The sequence below is a fragment of the Neofelis nebulosa genome, chromosome 2, assembly GCF_028018385.1.
Source record: "Neofelis nebulosa isolate mNeoNeb1 chromosome 2, mNeoNeb1.pri, whole genome shotgun sequence".
NCBI lineage: Eukaryota > Metazoa > Chordata > Mammalia > Carnivora > Felidae > Neofelis > Neofelis nebulosa.
In genome coordinates this window covers 213,343,182-213,356,524 of record NC_080783.1, presented here as the reverse complement: position 1 = coordinate 213,356,524, position 13,343 = coordinate 213,343,182, and the positions used below count along the sequence as shown (strand labels likewise).

The following is a 13,343-nucleotide window of genomic DNA, read 5'->3' as shown; positions in this document are numbered from 1 at the left end:
GAGCGGCAGAGAGAGAGGGAGACACAGAATTGGAAGCAGGCTCCAGGCTCTGAGCCATCAGCGCAGAGCCCGACGCGGGGCTCGAACTCACGGACCATGAGATCGTGACCTGAGCTGAAGTCGGACGCTCAACCGACTGAGCCACCCAGGCGCCCCAGTGTTTAATTGATTTTTAAAATTATTTTTCTCTTTTCTAAATAACTGATTTCTGCCTTACATTATTTTCTTCCTTCTACTTAGCTTCGTTTTGCTTTTCCTTTTTCTAGCTTCTTACAATAGAGGTTTTGATCACTGATTTTAATCTTTATTTTTTTATATAAAATAAACATTTAAGGGCCACCTGGGTGGCTCAGTGGGTTGAGTGTCCAACTTCAGCTCAGGTCATGATTTTACAGACCGTGGGTTTGAGCCCCGCATGGGGCTCTGTGCTGTGGATTCTTTGTCTCCCTCTCTCTGCCCCTCCCCCACTTGCACGCACACGTGCACTCTCTCCATCTCTCTCAAAAAGAAATAAACATTAAGCATATTTTAATAAAAAAAGAGTAAATAAAGTAAACATTTAAGAAGTGCCTCGGTGGCTCAGTCTGTTAAGTGTCTGACTTCGGCTCAGGTCATGATCTCACAGGTCATGAGTTTGAATCCTGATACAGCATCAGGGTTGCACTGTCAGCCCAGAGCCCACTTCAGATCTTCTGTCCCCCTTTCTCTCTGCCCCTCCCATGCTCTCTCTCTCTCAAAGATAAATAAACATTAAAGAGAAAAAATAAAATAAGCATTTAATACATTTTTCTCTACTGTTTTAAGTGCATACTACCATTTTTTTTTACCATTTTGCGTGTATGTTTTATTTTGATAAAAAGTTTATTTAAAAAAGAAATTTCAATTATATAAAATTAAAATTTTTAAATATACCTTCTAAGAAGTTGCCTGGTTTAAAACAATTACAAGAGATAACTGAAAAGATAAATGTAATGATATGAAAATAAGAGCTATTTTGCTAAATAATTTTCAGAACATTAATTCATTAATTAATTGACCAGTGAAAGTATATCAAGGAAAATACATCACAGATTTTAAATTAGAAGAAATAAATAGATCTCGAATCCTTTGCATAAATTTTTTTTTTGCTGTTGTTATTCACCTGTTTTCTTTTTTCTTTTTTTTTGTTTTTACATATAACACCCAGTGCTCATCCCAACAAGTGCCCTCCTTAATGCCCATCACCCATTTAGCCCATCCCCCTCCCCAACACCCTACCAGCTACCTGCAGTTTGTTCTCTGTATTTAAGAGTCTCTTATGGTTTGTCTCCCTGTTTTTATCTTACTTTTGCTTCCTTTCCCCTATGTTCGTCTGTTTTGTTTCTTAAATTCCACATACAAGTGAAATCATACATTTGTCTTTCTCTGACTGACTTATTTTGCTTAGCATAATACACTCTAGCTCCATGCACATTGTTGCAAATGTCAAGATTTCGTTCTTTTTCATCACTGAGTAATATTCCATTGAATATATACCACATCTTCTTTATCCATCTGTCGATGGACATTTGCATCCCACAAGTTTTAATATACATGCTTTCCTTATTTTGGCAGTTAGGCCAAAATATTTTCCTATTTCCCTTGTGATTTCTTCTTTTAACCTTGGGTTATTAAAAAGTGCATAGTCTTATTTCCAAATACTTAGCAGTTTTCCATTCCCTTGTTACTGATTGCTAGTGTAACTCCATGGTGCTCGTATAATATGCTCTGTGCGATTTCGGTTGTTTTAGAATTGTGAATTCATGAAGGTTTTGGGAACCGGAGGCTATTTGATTGTAAAATTAGGGCATTGATTGAGCCTCTGAGTCGATTTTCCTTCTTCTTTCAGGTGAGAGATCAAGCCCAGCGCTGTTCACGGGTTCTCCTGGATATTGAGGCGGGTGCTCCTGTTCTCCTTATCCCCGAAAGTTCCAGATCAAATAATCTAATTGTAGCAAATTTGGGGAAGCTGAAAGTCAAGAACAAGTTTCTCTTTGCTGGTTTTCCCGGGACCTTTTCCTTGCAGGATAAGGTGAGTGATCAGTATCCATTCCCTTTTTAGTTCAACTCGTGTTTGAAGGTTTCATATGTTGTCATAAGATGACTCATAACTGCTGTTACTTTTGTAGTATAGGTGGCTTGAACAATTTTTGGGACATTTTATTGATATTTCAGTTAGCCTTTTAATAGAGATAGTGTAAATTCTAACCTTTACCAATTGTATGCAGTAACTTACTTTAGCAAACAAATCAACAGAACCGATTTTCCATTTCTGTAATGCTTTTTTAACAGGCTGGTCTTATAAATAACTTTTTACACCACCTGCCTTTTTTCAGAGGATGGGTTTTGGCCCATGATTTATTGGAAGCTGTTTAAGAATATCATCATAATAAAAGCTTGTACAGTATATGACTTTACAGTTTAAAACTACTTTGGTAGCACTTACTTATTTCTTATGACAATGTTTAGAGTTAATCAGGATAAAAGATTGTTGTTGTTTTCATTTTACGTTTGGGACAATTTGGACTCATTGAGAATAAATGACAAAAATGAGAACATGTAGTAAATCCCAGACTTAGTGCTGGAGGTGGTCTGATGAGCTCCTCCTGCCCATTTCTGCAGTTGAGGAGACTCAACGCTGCCCAAACCAGGGACAAGGTCTTGTTCTAGGTGTGTGTGTTGATGAAACCTTGCTGGTTTCTAGGGCAGCTTTGCGGTATATTTGCTTATTAAGTACAAATTCATTTCGCTTGTCAGAGAAGCACTTACTGAAATTCCCAACTAGTTGTGCCCATCTTTAGTGTAACAGCTAATAACATGGGGAGAGAGCCTTTGAAGGAGGAGATACATAAGATTTCATTATAAGCTCTTACGATTGCTGGTAACAGCAATAAATAGCCGATGTTCATTTATTTATTTATTTATTTATTTATTTATTTATTTATTTTTTATTTTTTTAATATAGGAAATTTACTGTCAAATTGGTTTCCATACAACACCCAGTGCTCATCCCAAAAGCTGCCCTCCTCAATACCCATCACCCACCCTCCCCTCCCTCCCACCCCCATCAACCCTCAGTTTGTTCTCAGTTTTTAACAGTCTCTTATGCTTTGGCTCTCTCCCACTCTAACCTCTTTTTTTTTTTTTTCCTTCCCCTCCCCCATGGGTTTCTGTTACGTTTCTCAGGAACGATGTTCATTTTGAATACTTCTTACACATCACCCAGTGCTAAGCTCTTTATGTATTTGTCTATTTTTTTCTCCTTAGCAACCTAAGGGGTATCTAGTTTTATTAACCCCCTTTTTCAAGATTAAGGTCATTTATTTTGGATAATATAGCTAGTCAGAAGTACAGTGTGGGCCTCAGACTTGGTATGGCTGCCTTCTCTATGCCATTGCTTTAAACTGATCACCTTCACAGACCTTCAGGTCACATCTCTGTGGGGAGGGTAAACTGGAGGAGGATGTGTCCTCTTGGCCCTTTCCTGCAGAGCCGTAGCTCTTTTGAATTTTCTAAAGGGTGTGACACAATTCATTAGAATAATTTAGACGGAAGAAATCCGATGATTATTACAGAAAAGATACAAATTTGAGCAGTTACTGTTTGCCTCTCTAGGTATAGAAAGAAAAGAAAATGAAAAAGTGTGATTAGGGTGCTAGTTCTTACCAGGACTTCGCCAAGGACCTCAGCTCTGTTTGGAAGGCAACCAGAGACTTTATTTGTTGGTGATGCCTAAATGCAAATAATGTTATTATTTTCAAGTTACTGTCTCCATGTTTTCTTTCATTTGTTTTACTTCTCATCCATTTATTCTTTTTTTAAATAATTTTTTAAAGTTTATTTATTTGTTTTGATAGAGACTGTGCAAGTTGGGGAGGGGCAGAGAGAGAGGGAGAGAGAATCCCAAGCAGACCGTGCACTGTCAGCGCAGAGCCCGACATCGGGCTTGAACCCACGAAACCGTGAGATCATGACCTGAGCCGAAACTAAGAGTTGGACCCTTAACTGACTGACCCACCCAGTCACCTCCATTTACTCACTCTTACTGACCTACACATGCTGAGCTGAAAATGTTTGATGCAGTGAGAGGGAGTGGGTAGAGCAGGAAGGGTGCAGACCGCCAGCGAGAACATAGCAGCCATAAGTGCGTGTTCAGACCAGAGGGAAGGTGTTTGGACAAAGGGTCGGGTCTTCCAGATGTCCCCTCACTTGCAGTCGCTCAGAGAAACCGGATTCAGTGATCAGAGCAGAGGGTGGCACCAGAACGACAGCGTCCAGCATTGGAGGATGCTCCAATGTACAAGATACATTGTATCTTGTAGCTTCGGAGACCAGCCTTGAGCCAGAGCTGATGATTGAGAACTTGCTCGCTCACCTCGCTGTAGGAAGGAAGCCCCTCCTGTTGGGATGATGCGCCTTCCTGCCAGAGGCTGCTTTGATTGGGAGAAGTAGACTTTCACTTGGGTACGTTTTTTAAGAGCACAAAAGTGAAATTAGCCTGCATCGGTCTTTCACGGCAGGCCTAGTAGAGAACTAGTAACCTTGGTCTTAAGGAAGAAAGTCTGTTTCCACAGTCAAGAGATAAGCATTTTGCTGTTCACTGACCAGAGTCTTAACGTAAAAGATCCATTTGTAAAAAGAAAGATGGGTAACTGCTTCTAAAATTTCTCACTCGCTTGCCGTGGATGTGCGGTATTTATAGTTAACGTGACTAGATAATGAACAAACATATCAGAACTTTTGTTTGCACGTGAAGTTTGTCGCCACTGTCACCTTGGGACACTTTGTTCCAACACCTTGCTCCAGCTCTGCTGTCATCCCTGCCGAGGGAGAGCCGAATCCCTCCTTGGGAGCGGTCTTCTGAGCCGATAGTAAGTTCTTCAGGATGTATTTGTTTGGGGAAGTCTTTTTTTTTGAGGACTTAGTTTTTTAGGAAGGGATCAGCTGGAACCAGAATGGGTGATCAGGTTCAATAATACCATTTTTGTTTCTCTACCCTTCCTGCAAAGATAAAGGACCGATGTTCTACATCGGTTATATCTACATACGGGCTCGTGAGCTAACTCGGCAGTTAGCTCCTAAAGAATTGCCAAAACATTTGAAGAAATTGTTGCACGTGAGTCTCTCTTGTTAAGTAAGGCAAATAACAGCACACAGTTTATAGCATTTTAATGAAAAACTTGTCCTGTATTTGTTTTTGAGGATTTGATTTTAAGTGGCAGTGCATACAAGGATCGCTTTTTCTTCAAGGTATTGATCTACTCTTTTGCTTACTGTTTATTCTGAAAAACCTTATGGGATTCAACAGTCAATCCACATTCATATGCTCGGAGCAGAAAACTTCCAAAAATTCACTCTTTAAAGCACCTCATTATTTGGGAAAGCCTGATTATCAGTTTTTTGTCCCTTTCCTGAATCACTTTCCCCCTGTGTAGAGAAGGCCTTCTTAAGGACCAATAAAAGAAATTTCTTTCTTTTTTTTTCCCCCCTAGGTAGTAATTTCTTGATGATCTTATTTCCTTAAGTCCTAGAGAAGCTTTACCTTGTTACATGCCAGTGATCTGTAGAATTCCATAAGGGCTGCTTGGAGTGTGTCACTGGGTAAAGTATTTGTAATCAGATCAATACCTCTGTGGATCTTTACCTCTCCACAAGCTCAATTGATCGGGGCCTAGATGAAGCGAAGAATTACTTTCTTCATCAGAAATCACGTTGCGTTTCCATTTTCCCTTTAGTGTATTTGCACGGGTGAGGTTTGTCTAGTATGTGTTCTGGTGGTTAAAGAACAGGAAATAATCCTGAAATCAGAGCTCGCAGAAGGGTTATTTGCCTTTGAGTTCCACGACTTTGGTGCGTTTGAAATTGTTTTACACAAATCCATGTCTTCATGAATGCAGGCTTGGATTTTTTATGTATGCTTTTCCTTTCATTTTCCTCAACCACAGCTTGTGCTTAAACCATAATTTCTAAGTTAGCCTTTCAGAAGCTTTCAGTTAAGCTCCTCAAGCCATTGATTTATTTAAACTAACTATATAGACTGTGTAGAGATAAATCTAATGAAAGAGCAACGACTGTCCTAGAGTTTAAGTAAACTAAGCAATGGGGAAGGTTTTTAATGTCAAAATATTTTTTTTAATTTTTTTTAATGTTTTATTTATTTTTGAGAAAGAGAGAGAGAGAGAACGAGCAGGGGAGGGGCAGAGAGAGAAGGAGACACAGAATCCAAAGCAGGCTCCAGGGTCTGAGCTGCCAGCACAGAGCCTGACGCGGGGGCTCGAACCCATGGACCGTGAGATCATGACCGGAGCTGGAGTAGGATGCTCAACCGACTGAGCCACCCAGGCGCCCCTTAATGTCGAAATATTTAAATAAGAGCATTTGCTTAGTAATTTGCCTTCCAAAAAAAATTGCAGAAAGTTAAGAACTGTTTTTTGTTTGTTTGTTTTTTTCCACTGTTACTTGTAATTACTACTCAAGATAACTGGGAAGGAGAACAGTATTATCATCCCCTTTTCAATGCTGAGAGGAATAAACATATAAGGCAGTACTAGCAAACCCATTCTTGCCCTCCCTGCAGCTCGCTTGTGAGAAGGGGTGAATGAATCGGAAGCCCTGCAGATAGGTAGCGCGGTGGCTTGGGGGAAAGCTTAAAAGTCAGTTATTGAATCATCTGGTGAAGATTTCTCCAGTTAGCAATGAACTGAAGGTACTCAGTGTGTAAAAAAAAGTATGTAGTGTTTTCAATAGAATTACAGAATTTATGTTACTCTGTGTTTGTCCTCGATTTTTATGCCCTTGAACAGAAACATAATAGGTATGGCCAACCTCCTATGTTCTCCATTTTGTTCTCATTTGCACAGTTACTTAAAGGGATGAGAGATGTAAACCTAGAAGGAGCGACTTCTAGAAAGTCCAGACACTCCCATGGCTTCATTCCATTGGAACCACATTGCTTTTAGATACATGTTCTTAGAATAAAGAGCTCCTCCCCTCCAGCGAAGCAACAACATATATGGCTGAGAGGTCTGCTTTCTCTGTGCTGTGTTTGACCTAAGGCTAAACCACCAACAGTTAGCATCTTAAGCCAAAAGATAATACATTCCTGCAAGATTGCTATAGTTTTCAACAGGTATTGAATTATAAGTAACACCTCTGCAAAGAATTGCGTGTGGCAGGGAATGCCATGAGCCTCTTACTCCTTTCGTTTCTGGAAGCTGGAGGGAGCTTGGAAAGTGTCAGGTGTCATAGAGTCTTTGAAGAGCCCAGCGGCTGGAATAGGACTTCCAGGAGAGTAAAGATAAATAGTCACCCCTGTTCCTGTCTTCTAGTTTTATTTTGTTTCTTCCCAGGAGTCTGTGCCTTCAGCTTCCCCAACGGGTACCCCCAAACACAGTTTGAGGAAAACGACGAGTGCAGAGGACCCGAAGGGAACCCATTCCGAGGGGCTGTTTATGATGCCTCCTGCTGGAGTGAGTGCAGGCAGCCTGAGGAATGAGTCTGTGCCGAGTACCTCGGCCAAGCAGCAAGGACAGCAAGCCACACCCTCCACCGGCCGGGTTCCTGGTAGTCCTGGTAAGAGAGGAGAAAGGTGGGGAATTCACGGGACTGTGGCAGGTACCTGGAGGGGTGGGGGGTGGGGAGGGTGTGCATCAGAGATCGCGGGTCTTTAGTGATACTCTGATGTTGCTTTTGCTTTAGAAAGCTTAAGAATCTTAGGATGCAGATTTTAGCACTGGGGTGACTTCTACAGTACAGTTCAGTCAGCAAGACACAGTGTGAATAAAGGGATTTAGATGACCTCTTAGGACTTTTTCTTCTAGGTCAGGGTAGTTGACACAAGAAGATGATAGTATAGCTGGAACGATTCCTTAGACACATCCTTGCAAGTCACTGTCTGGACATTATCCTTTTCCTACGTAAATATTATTCTGTTTAATTCTAAAAAACCCCCAGAGAACTCTTAAAAAATATTAGTGTGAATTAGGTAACAACAGGTAATATAAGCAACAATTTTGCAAAGACATGAACCATCCAGTTATTGGTGTTCTCTAGATTTTAAAAGTTAGTCATTCCAGGGGCGCCTGGGTGGCTCAGTTGGTTAAGCGTCCGACTTTGGCTCGGGTCATGATCTCACGGTTTGTGAGTTTGAGCCCCACGTCAGGCTCTGTGCTGACAGCTCAGAGCCTGGAGCCTCCTTTGGATTCTGTGTCTCGCTCTCTCTCTGCCCCTCCCGTGCTCACGCTCTGTCTCTCTCTGTCTCAAAAAAAAAAAAAAAACATTAAAAAAAACAAAACAATTAGTCATTCCAGGGGAGAGCCTGGTTTTGGCCTTTTGGTTTTTATTAAAAATTTAATTTAATTTTTTTTTTTTCCCATTTTAATTCCAGTATAGTTAACAGGCTTCTATTACTTTCAGGTGTATGGTATAGTGAGTCAGCATTTCCGTGCGTGGCCCTGTGCTCATCACAAGTGCCCTCCTTAATCCTCATCACCTCTTTCACTCATCCCCCCACCACCTCCCCTCTGGTAACCATCGGTTTGTTCTCTATAGTTGAGTCTGTTTCTTATCTTGTCTCTCCCTCTCTCTCTTTCTTTTTCGTTTTTCCTTTGCTTGTTTGTTTCTTAAATTCCACATAGGAGTGAAATCTATGGTATTTGTCTTTCTCTGGCTGACTTACTTTACTTAGGTTAGCCAATACTCTGTACCTCCATCCATGTTGTCACAGGTGGCAAGATTTCAATCTTTTTTTTTATGGCCGAATAATATTCCATTGTATATATACCACCTCTTTAGCCATTCATCAGTTGGTGGATTCTTGGGCTATTTCCATAACTTGGCTATTGTAAATAACGCTGCTATAAAACTCGGGGTGCCTGTATCCCTTTGAATTAGTGTCTTTGTGTTTTTTTGGGTAAATACCCAGTAGCAGGATTATTGGACCATGGGGTAGTTTTATTTTTAACTTTTTGGGAGACCTCCGTACTGTCTTCTACAGTGGCTGCACCAGTTTGTATTCTACCAAGCTTGAGGGCTCCCCTTTCTCCACATCCTCGCCAACACCTGTTGTTTGTGTTTTTTAGTTTAGCCATTCTGACAGGTGTGAGGCGATATCTCATCGTGGTTCTGATTTGCATTTCTCTGATGATGAATGGTATTGAACATCTTTTCATGTGTCTGTTGGCCACGTGCATGTCTTGTTTGGAGAAATCTTTGCCCATTTTTTAATTGGGTTATTTGGGTTTTGTGGCTGTTGATTTGTAGAAGTTCTTTATATATTTTGGATACTAACCCTTTATTGGATATGTCATTTGCAAATATCTTCTCCCATCCAGGAGGCTGCCTTTTGGTTTTGTGGATTGTTTCCTTTCCAGTGCAGAACTTTTTATTTTGATGTAGTTTGGCCTTTGGTTTTTTATTTTTTTATTTATTTTTAAGTTTTTAAAAATTTTATTTATGTATATATGTATGTATGTATTTTAAGTTTATTTCTTTTGAGAGAGAGTGAGAGAGCAAGCACAGGGAAGGGGCAGAGAGAGAGAATCCCAAGCAGGCTCCGCGCTGTCGGTGCAAAGCCTGATGTGCGACTCGATCCCACAAACTGTGAGATTGTCACCTGAGCTGAAATGGAGAGTTGGATGCTTAACCAGCTGAGCCACCCAGGCACCCTTAATTTTTATTCTCTAATTTAAGCCATCTCTACACCCAACATGGGGCTTGAACTCATGACCCCCAGATCAAGAGTCATATGTTCCTCTGACTGAGACAGCCAGGTGCCCCATTCGGTTTTTGGATGTATTCTGGGTGGGTGATGGATAGGATAAGTGAGGTGGTGCTCTAAGGAGTCAGAGAGGGAAACCGAATGTGATTCCCACAAAGTCAGTTCAGCGTGATTGGGCTTTGAGAGAATGTGGGACGCTAGCTGACGAGGCTGTTGCGTGTCTTTTGTTACATGCAAGGACTGACCGTGCTAGGTACTGCTCCCTGTAGTCCCCTGTGGTCCAGGAGGCGACAGGAAGGTGGTTTATGGTTGCGTTGGTGATTAAAGAAACGAGGTTATCACAGTCCTCATCACAGTGCTGGCTGTTCAACACTTAGTGTGTGCCAGATTGCACGGCACATTCTTTCGTAGATCGTTGCATTTCACCCCCATAGCACCCCTGTGGAGTTTCATTTTTATCCTCATTTTACACGTGAGGGAGCAAAAGGCTTAGAGAGATTGAGTAGCTTAGCTTGGCCTCGGTTGTGTGGATAGTGGAGTTGGACTGTGAACTTAGGCTGTCTGACTCCAGAGCCCGAATCCTTAACCCACGTGATGCGGTCTGCCGCTTTCTCCCCGTGATGCGTGTAGAGCGTGGAGGGGGCACATGCACAGTGCGGCTCAGCACTTGTGTCCAGCTGGTGTTGCTGTGAGGACAGTGGTGGTTAGGAGGAGGGCCAGCTTGAGTGCCTCTAAGAAGTGATTCGGGATGCTCTCGAGGTGGTTGGTAAGATCTCTCTCCGAACGGTATTTCTCCTCCTGATTTGCTGTTTCTAGAATTTCTTTATGATGAAGATGGGATTAAAGTAGTGGTTTTCGAGCTGCTTCTGTGTATCCTTAGGATTCCGTGATGACCCTAGGGGACCTCTGAAGCCCTCTGTTCCTTTCCCTTTCCCCTTCTACCTGATCAGTTCCACTTTTCTCTCTTTCACATAGTTATCAAAATAGTAAAAAATCAAGAACTGATATGTTTAGTGTGGGCTGAATGCTGATGTTATAATTTTGTTCTCTTGGACATGGTTCCTGCCACCATGCGTAGGAGATGAGAAAGGCACTAAGCAAGCATCTAAGTGTTGACAGAGTAAGATGTTATGGGAAAGACGGAATGGTGCAGGAGGGAAGAACCGAGAGGACCCAGTCGAGATCGAGAGGGGAGGGTGATGCCGTTCAGATAGCAAGGGGCTTAGCAGTTTTGGGGGAGGCAAAGGCCAGTGAGCCTGAGGCTTCAGGAGCAGGGTGGAGAATGGCTTGAGATGAGGTTGGAAAAGTAGGCAGTGGGCTTATGCAGGGTTTTATAGGGATTTAGGGGGGAGTTTTGCAGAAACAACTTTGGATTCGACATAGTCATTAAAGCGTAGAAAGAACAGAATGTTATGGTCTCGTTTATTTTTTTAAGGATTACTCAGGTATTTTGTGGGCAGAGTGGTTTTGTGAAGGCCAGAAGGGGAATGGTGTAGGTGTACTGGAGGGGAGTTTCTGGTGGGCCAGGCGAGAATGACGGTGATTTGGATTAGATCACTGGTAGCGGAAGTGGTTACATACTTGTTTGAGAAAAGAATTCTGGTGCTGGACAATTTTGTAAGCCTTTTGGGTGACACTATCTCTACATGAGACCCCACCCCTGTAGGATGTCCTTGGGAGGGATGGCTGTCAAATCATTTCAGTCATAAACCCTTTGAGCTCAGCTAGTGTCTCGGGACAGTAGCGAGACGCTGAAGGGATGTGGCACAATATGCACGTGATGCGGAAGGGGAGGAGCAGACAGGAAGTATCTAGCACACGGAGTGTCGCATGGGGAGGCCTTGGTGCCAGGTGAAGACCTCCGGACGCTCAGTTTTTTGAAGCTGGCAGTTCTGAACATTTTAGATTCTGTCATCTAAAGACAGTGAACTTCCTTTAGCTTTTTAGTTTTTATTCAGGGCCAGTCCTTTTGGGTGTTATTTTCTTCATTCTCTCTCTTCCCTTGGGTCCACGTAGAAGACCACGTCTGCCTGCTGGACTGCATTGTTGTGGATCTGCAAGACATGGACATCTTTGCCGCAGAGAGACGTCCACGAGAGTATTCTAAGGCCTCAGACGACGGCAGTGGAGATCTGATCTTCCCTTCCTATTTTGTGCGGCAGACGGGAGGGAGTCTCCTCACTGAGCCTTGTAGGCTGAAATTGCAGGTGGAAAGGAATTTGGACAAGTGAGTGGTTTACATCTGAGTAACTGTCTGTCCTAGGTAAAGTCTTAGTAACTTGGAAGTCAGCGCTGTGAAGGTAAGTCCGGAAGAGAATAGGTATTTACTTATTTCTTCTATGTAACAGATGGTTATTGAGTCACTGCTATGTTCTAGACATGAGGCCTACGCTAACGCAAAGAAAAACCTTCTGTCGTTACGGAGTTTACGTTCTGTTGATACAGGGATAGAAGGCACATAGGTGACTCTAATTTAGTGTTTGATTCAGTGTTCTAAATTGTGTTACAGGATTACCCCATGGCCTTGGAAACAAAGGCGAAGGGGCACAGATGTAATGTGGATTTTGGCAGAGGTAGGGAGGTAGTGATGGCAGAGAAGGTATTTTGGAAGTGGTGACATCTGGATTATATGTCCCAAGCACAGTAGATTCTGGACCTTTGTTGCTACTTACCCTGGAGCTCCATTTAATCAGAATGACAGTGGAGATGCAGTTCTGCCCATTTCACTCCAGTAAGCAATTTGAAAGGACTCCAGAAAGGCTAAAGCACTGACTCTAATTTACCTTTTAATTGGCCTCAAACACAGGATGCTCATGTCTGCAGTTCAGAGCATTGCTTCAGTTGCCATTACTTCCGTGGGAGCGTCTGGGAAGCATCTTGGAAATAAATGTTCCCACACTCCACCTGAGACCTCCAGAGCCTGACTCTCAGGTGTCTGTGAACCAGGTCCCCTGGTGGGGACCCGGGCCACGTGCGCAGCCTGGGGCTGCTGCGCACAGCACGTGATGCGTGTCCATTTGGGGCATTGATTTTGGAGAAAGCAGCAATGCTTGTGTTTCAACCACAGGCAGAGATGAGGCTGTAAAGTAATGGAAGAGGTTCTTGTGTAGCATTTTGAAAAGCAGTCTCGTTACTTGTGGCGAGTGTGATCTTAATCCCTCTTTGGCCGCTCCCTTCATGGTTCTCGGGTTTGGGTGAGTCATTTAATGTCACTTTTTTTGTTTCTCTCTGGATTAATGATACAGGTCAGCTGCTCTCTCTGGGATTTTTACATTTCATTCGTATTTGTTATTCAAGTGCTCCCTGGCTGGCGCTCAGTTATGGTTGGCAGGGCTCTCTTTGGTTTTACTGGCTTAGCAGTCTTACGAGGAGCTTCCTTATCTAGAAATCGAACACCTCGTTTTCTTTTCGAGTGATGCTTTCCAAAAAAAATGTGCTTTGTTACTCGGATTATGTAAACTTTACCCACTTCCATCAGCATTTATGTGCAGAGGGTTGTACTGTTAGTCCCAATAGAAGGTGACAACTCAATATAAGATATCCTAGCAGCTGCTTGCACCACAGAAACAGGAATCCGGTGGGGGGTGGGGGGGCGCACTGGGGAGCC

At 42.5% G+C, this 13,343-nt stretch overlaps 1 protein-coding gene across 9 annotated transcripts in view; it reads left to right on the top strand.

Moving 5' to 3' along the window:
* The window catches only part of VPS13D (vacuolar protein sorting 13 homolog D), a 258,246-nt gene that overhangs the window by 59,529 nt on the left and 185,374 nt on the right, over positions 1 to 13,343 (top strand). For all 9 annotated transcript variants that reach the window (XM_058719034.1, XM_058719033.1, XM_058719032.1 and 6 more), the window contains 3 exons: positions 1,868 to 2,050; positions 7,368 to 7,590; positions 11,753 to 11,963. In XM_058719034.1, coding sequence (XP_058575017.1) covers positions 1,868 to 2,050; positions 7,368 to 7,590; positions 11,753 to 11,963 — 617 coding nt within the window. The remainder of the gene's footprint in view (positions 1 to 1,867; positions 2,051 to 7,367; positions 7,591 to 11,752; positions 11,964 to 13,343) is intronic.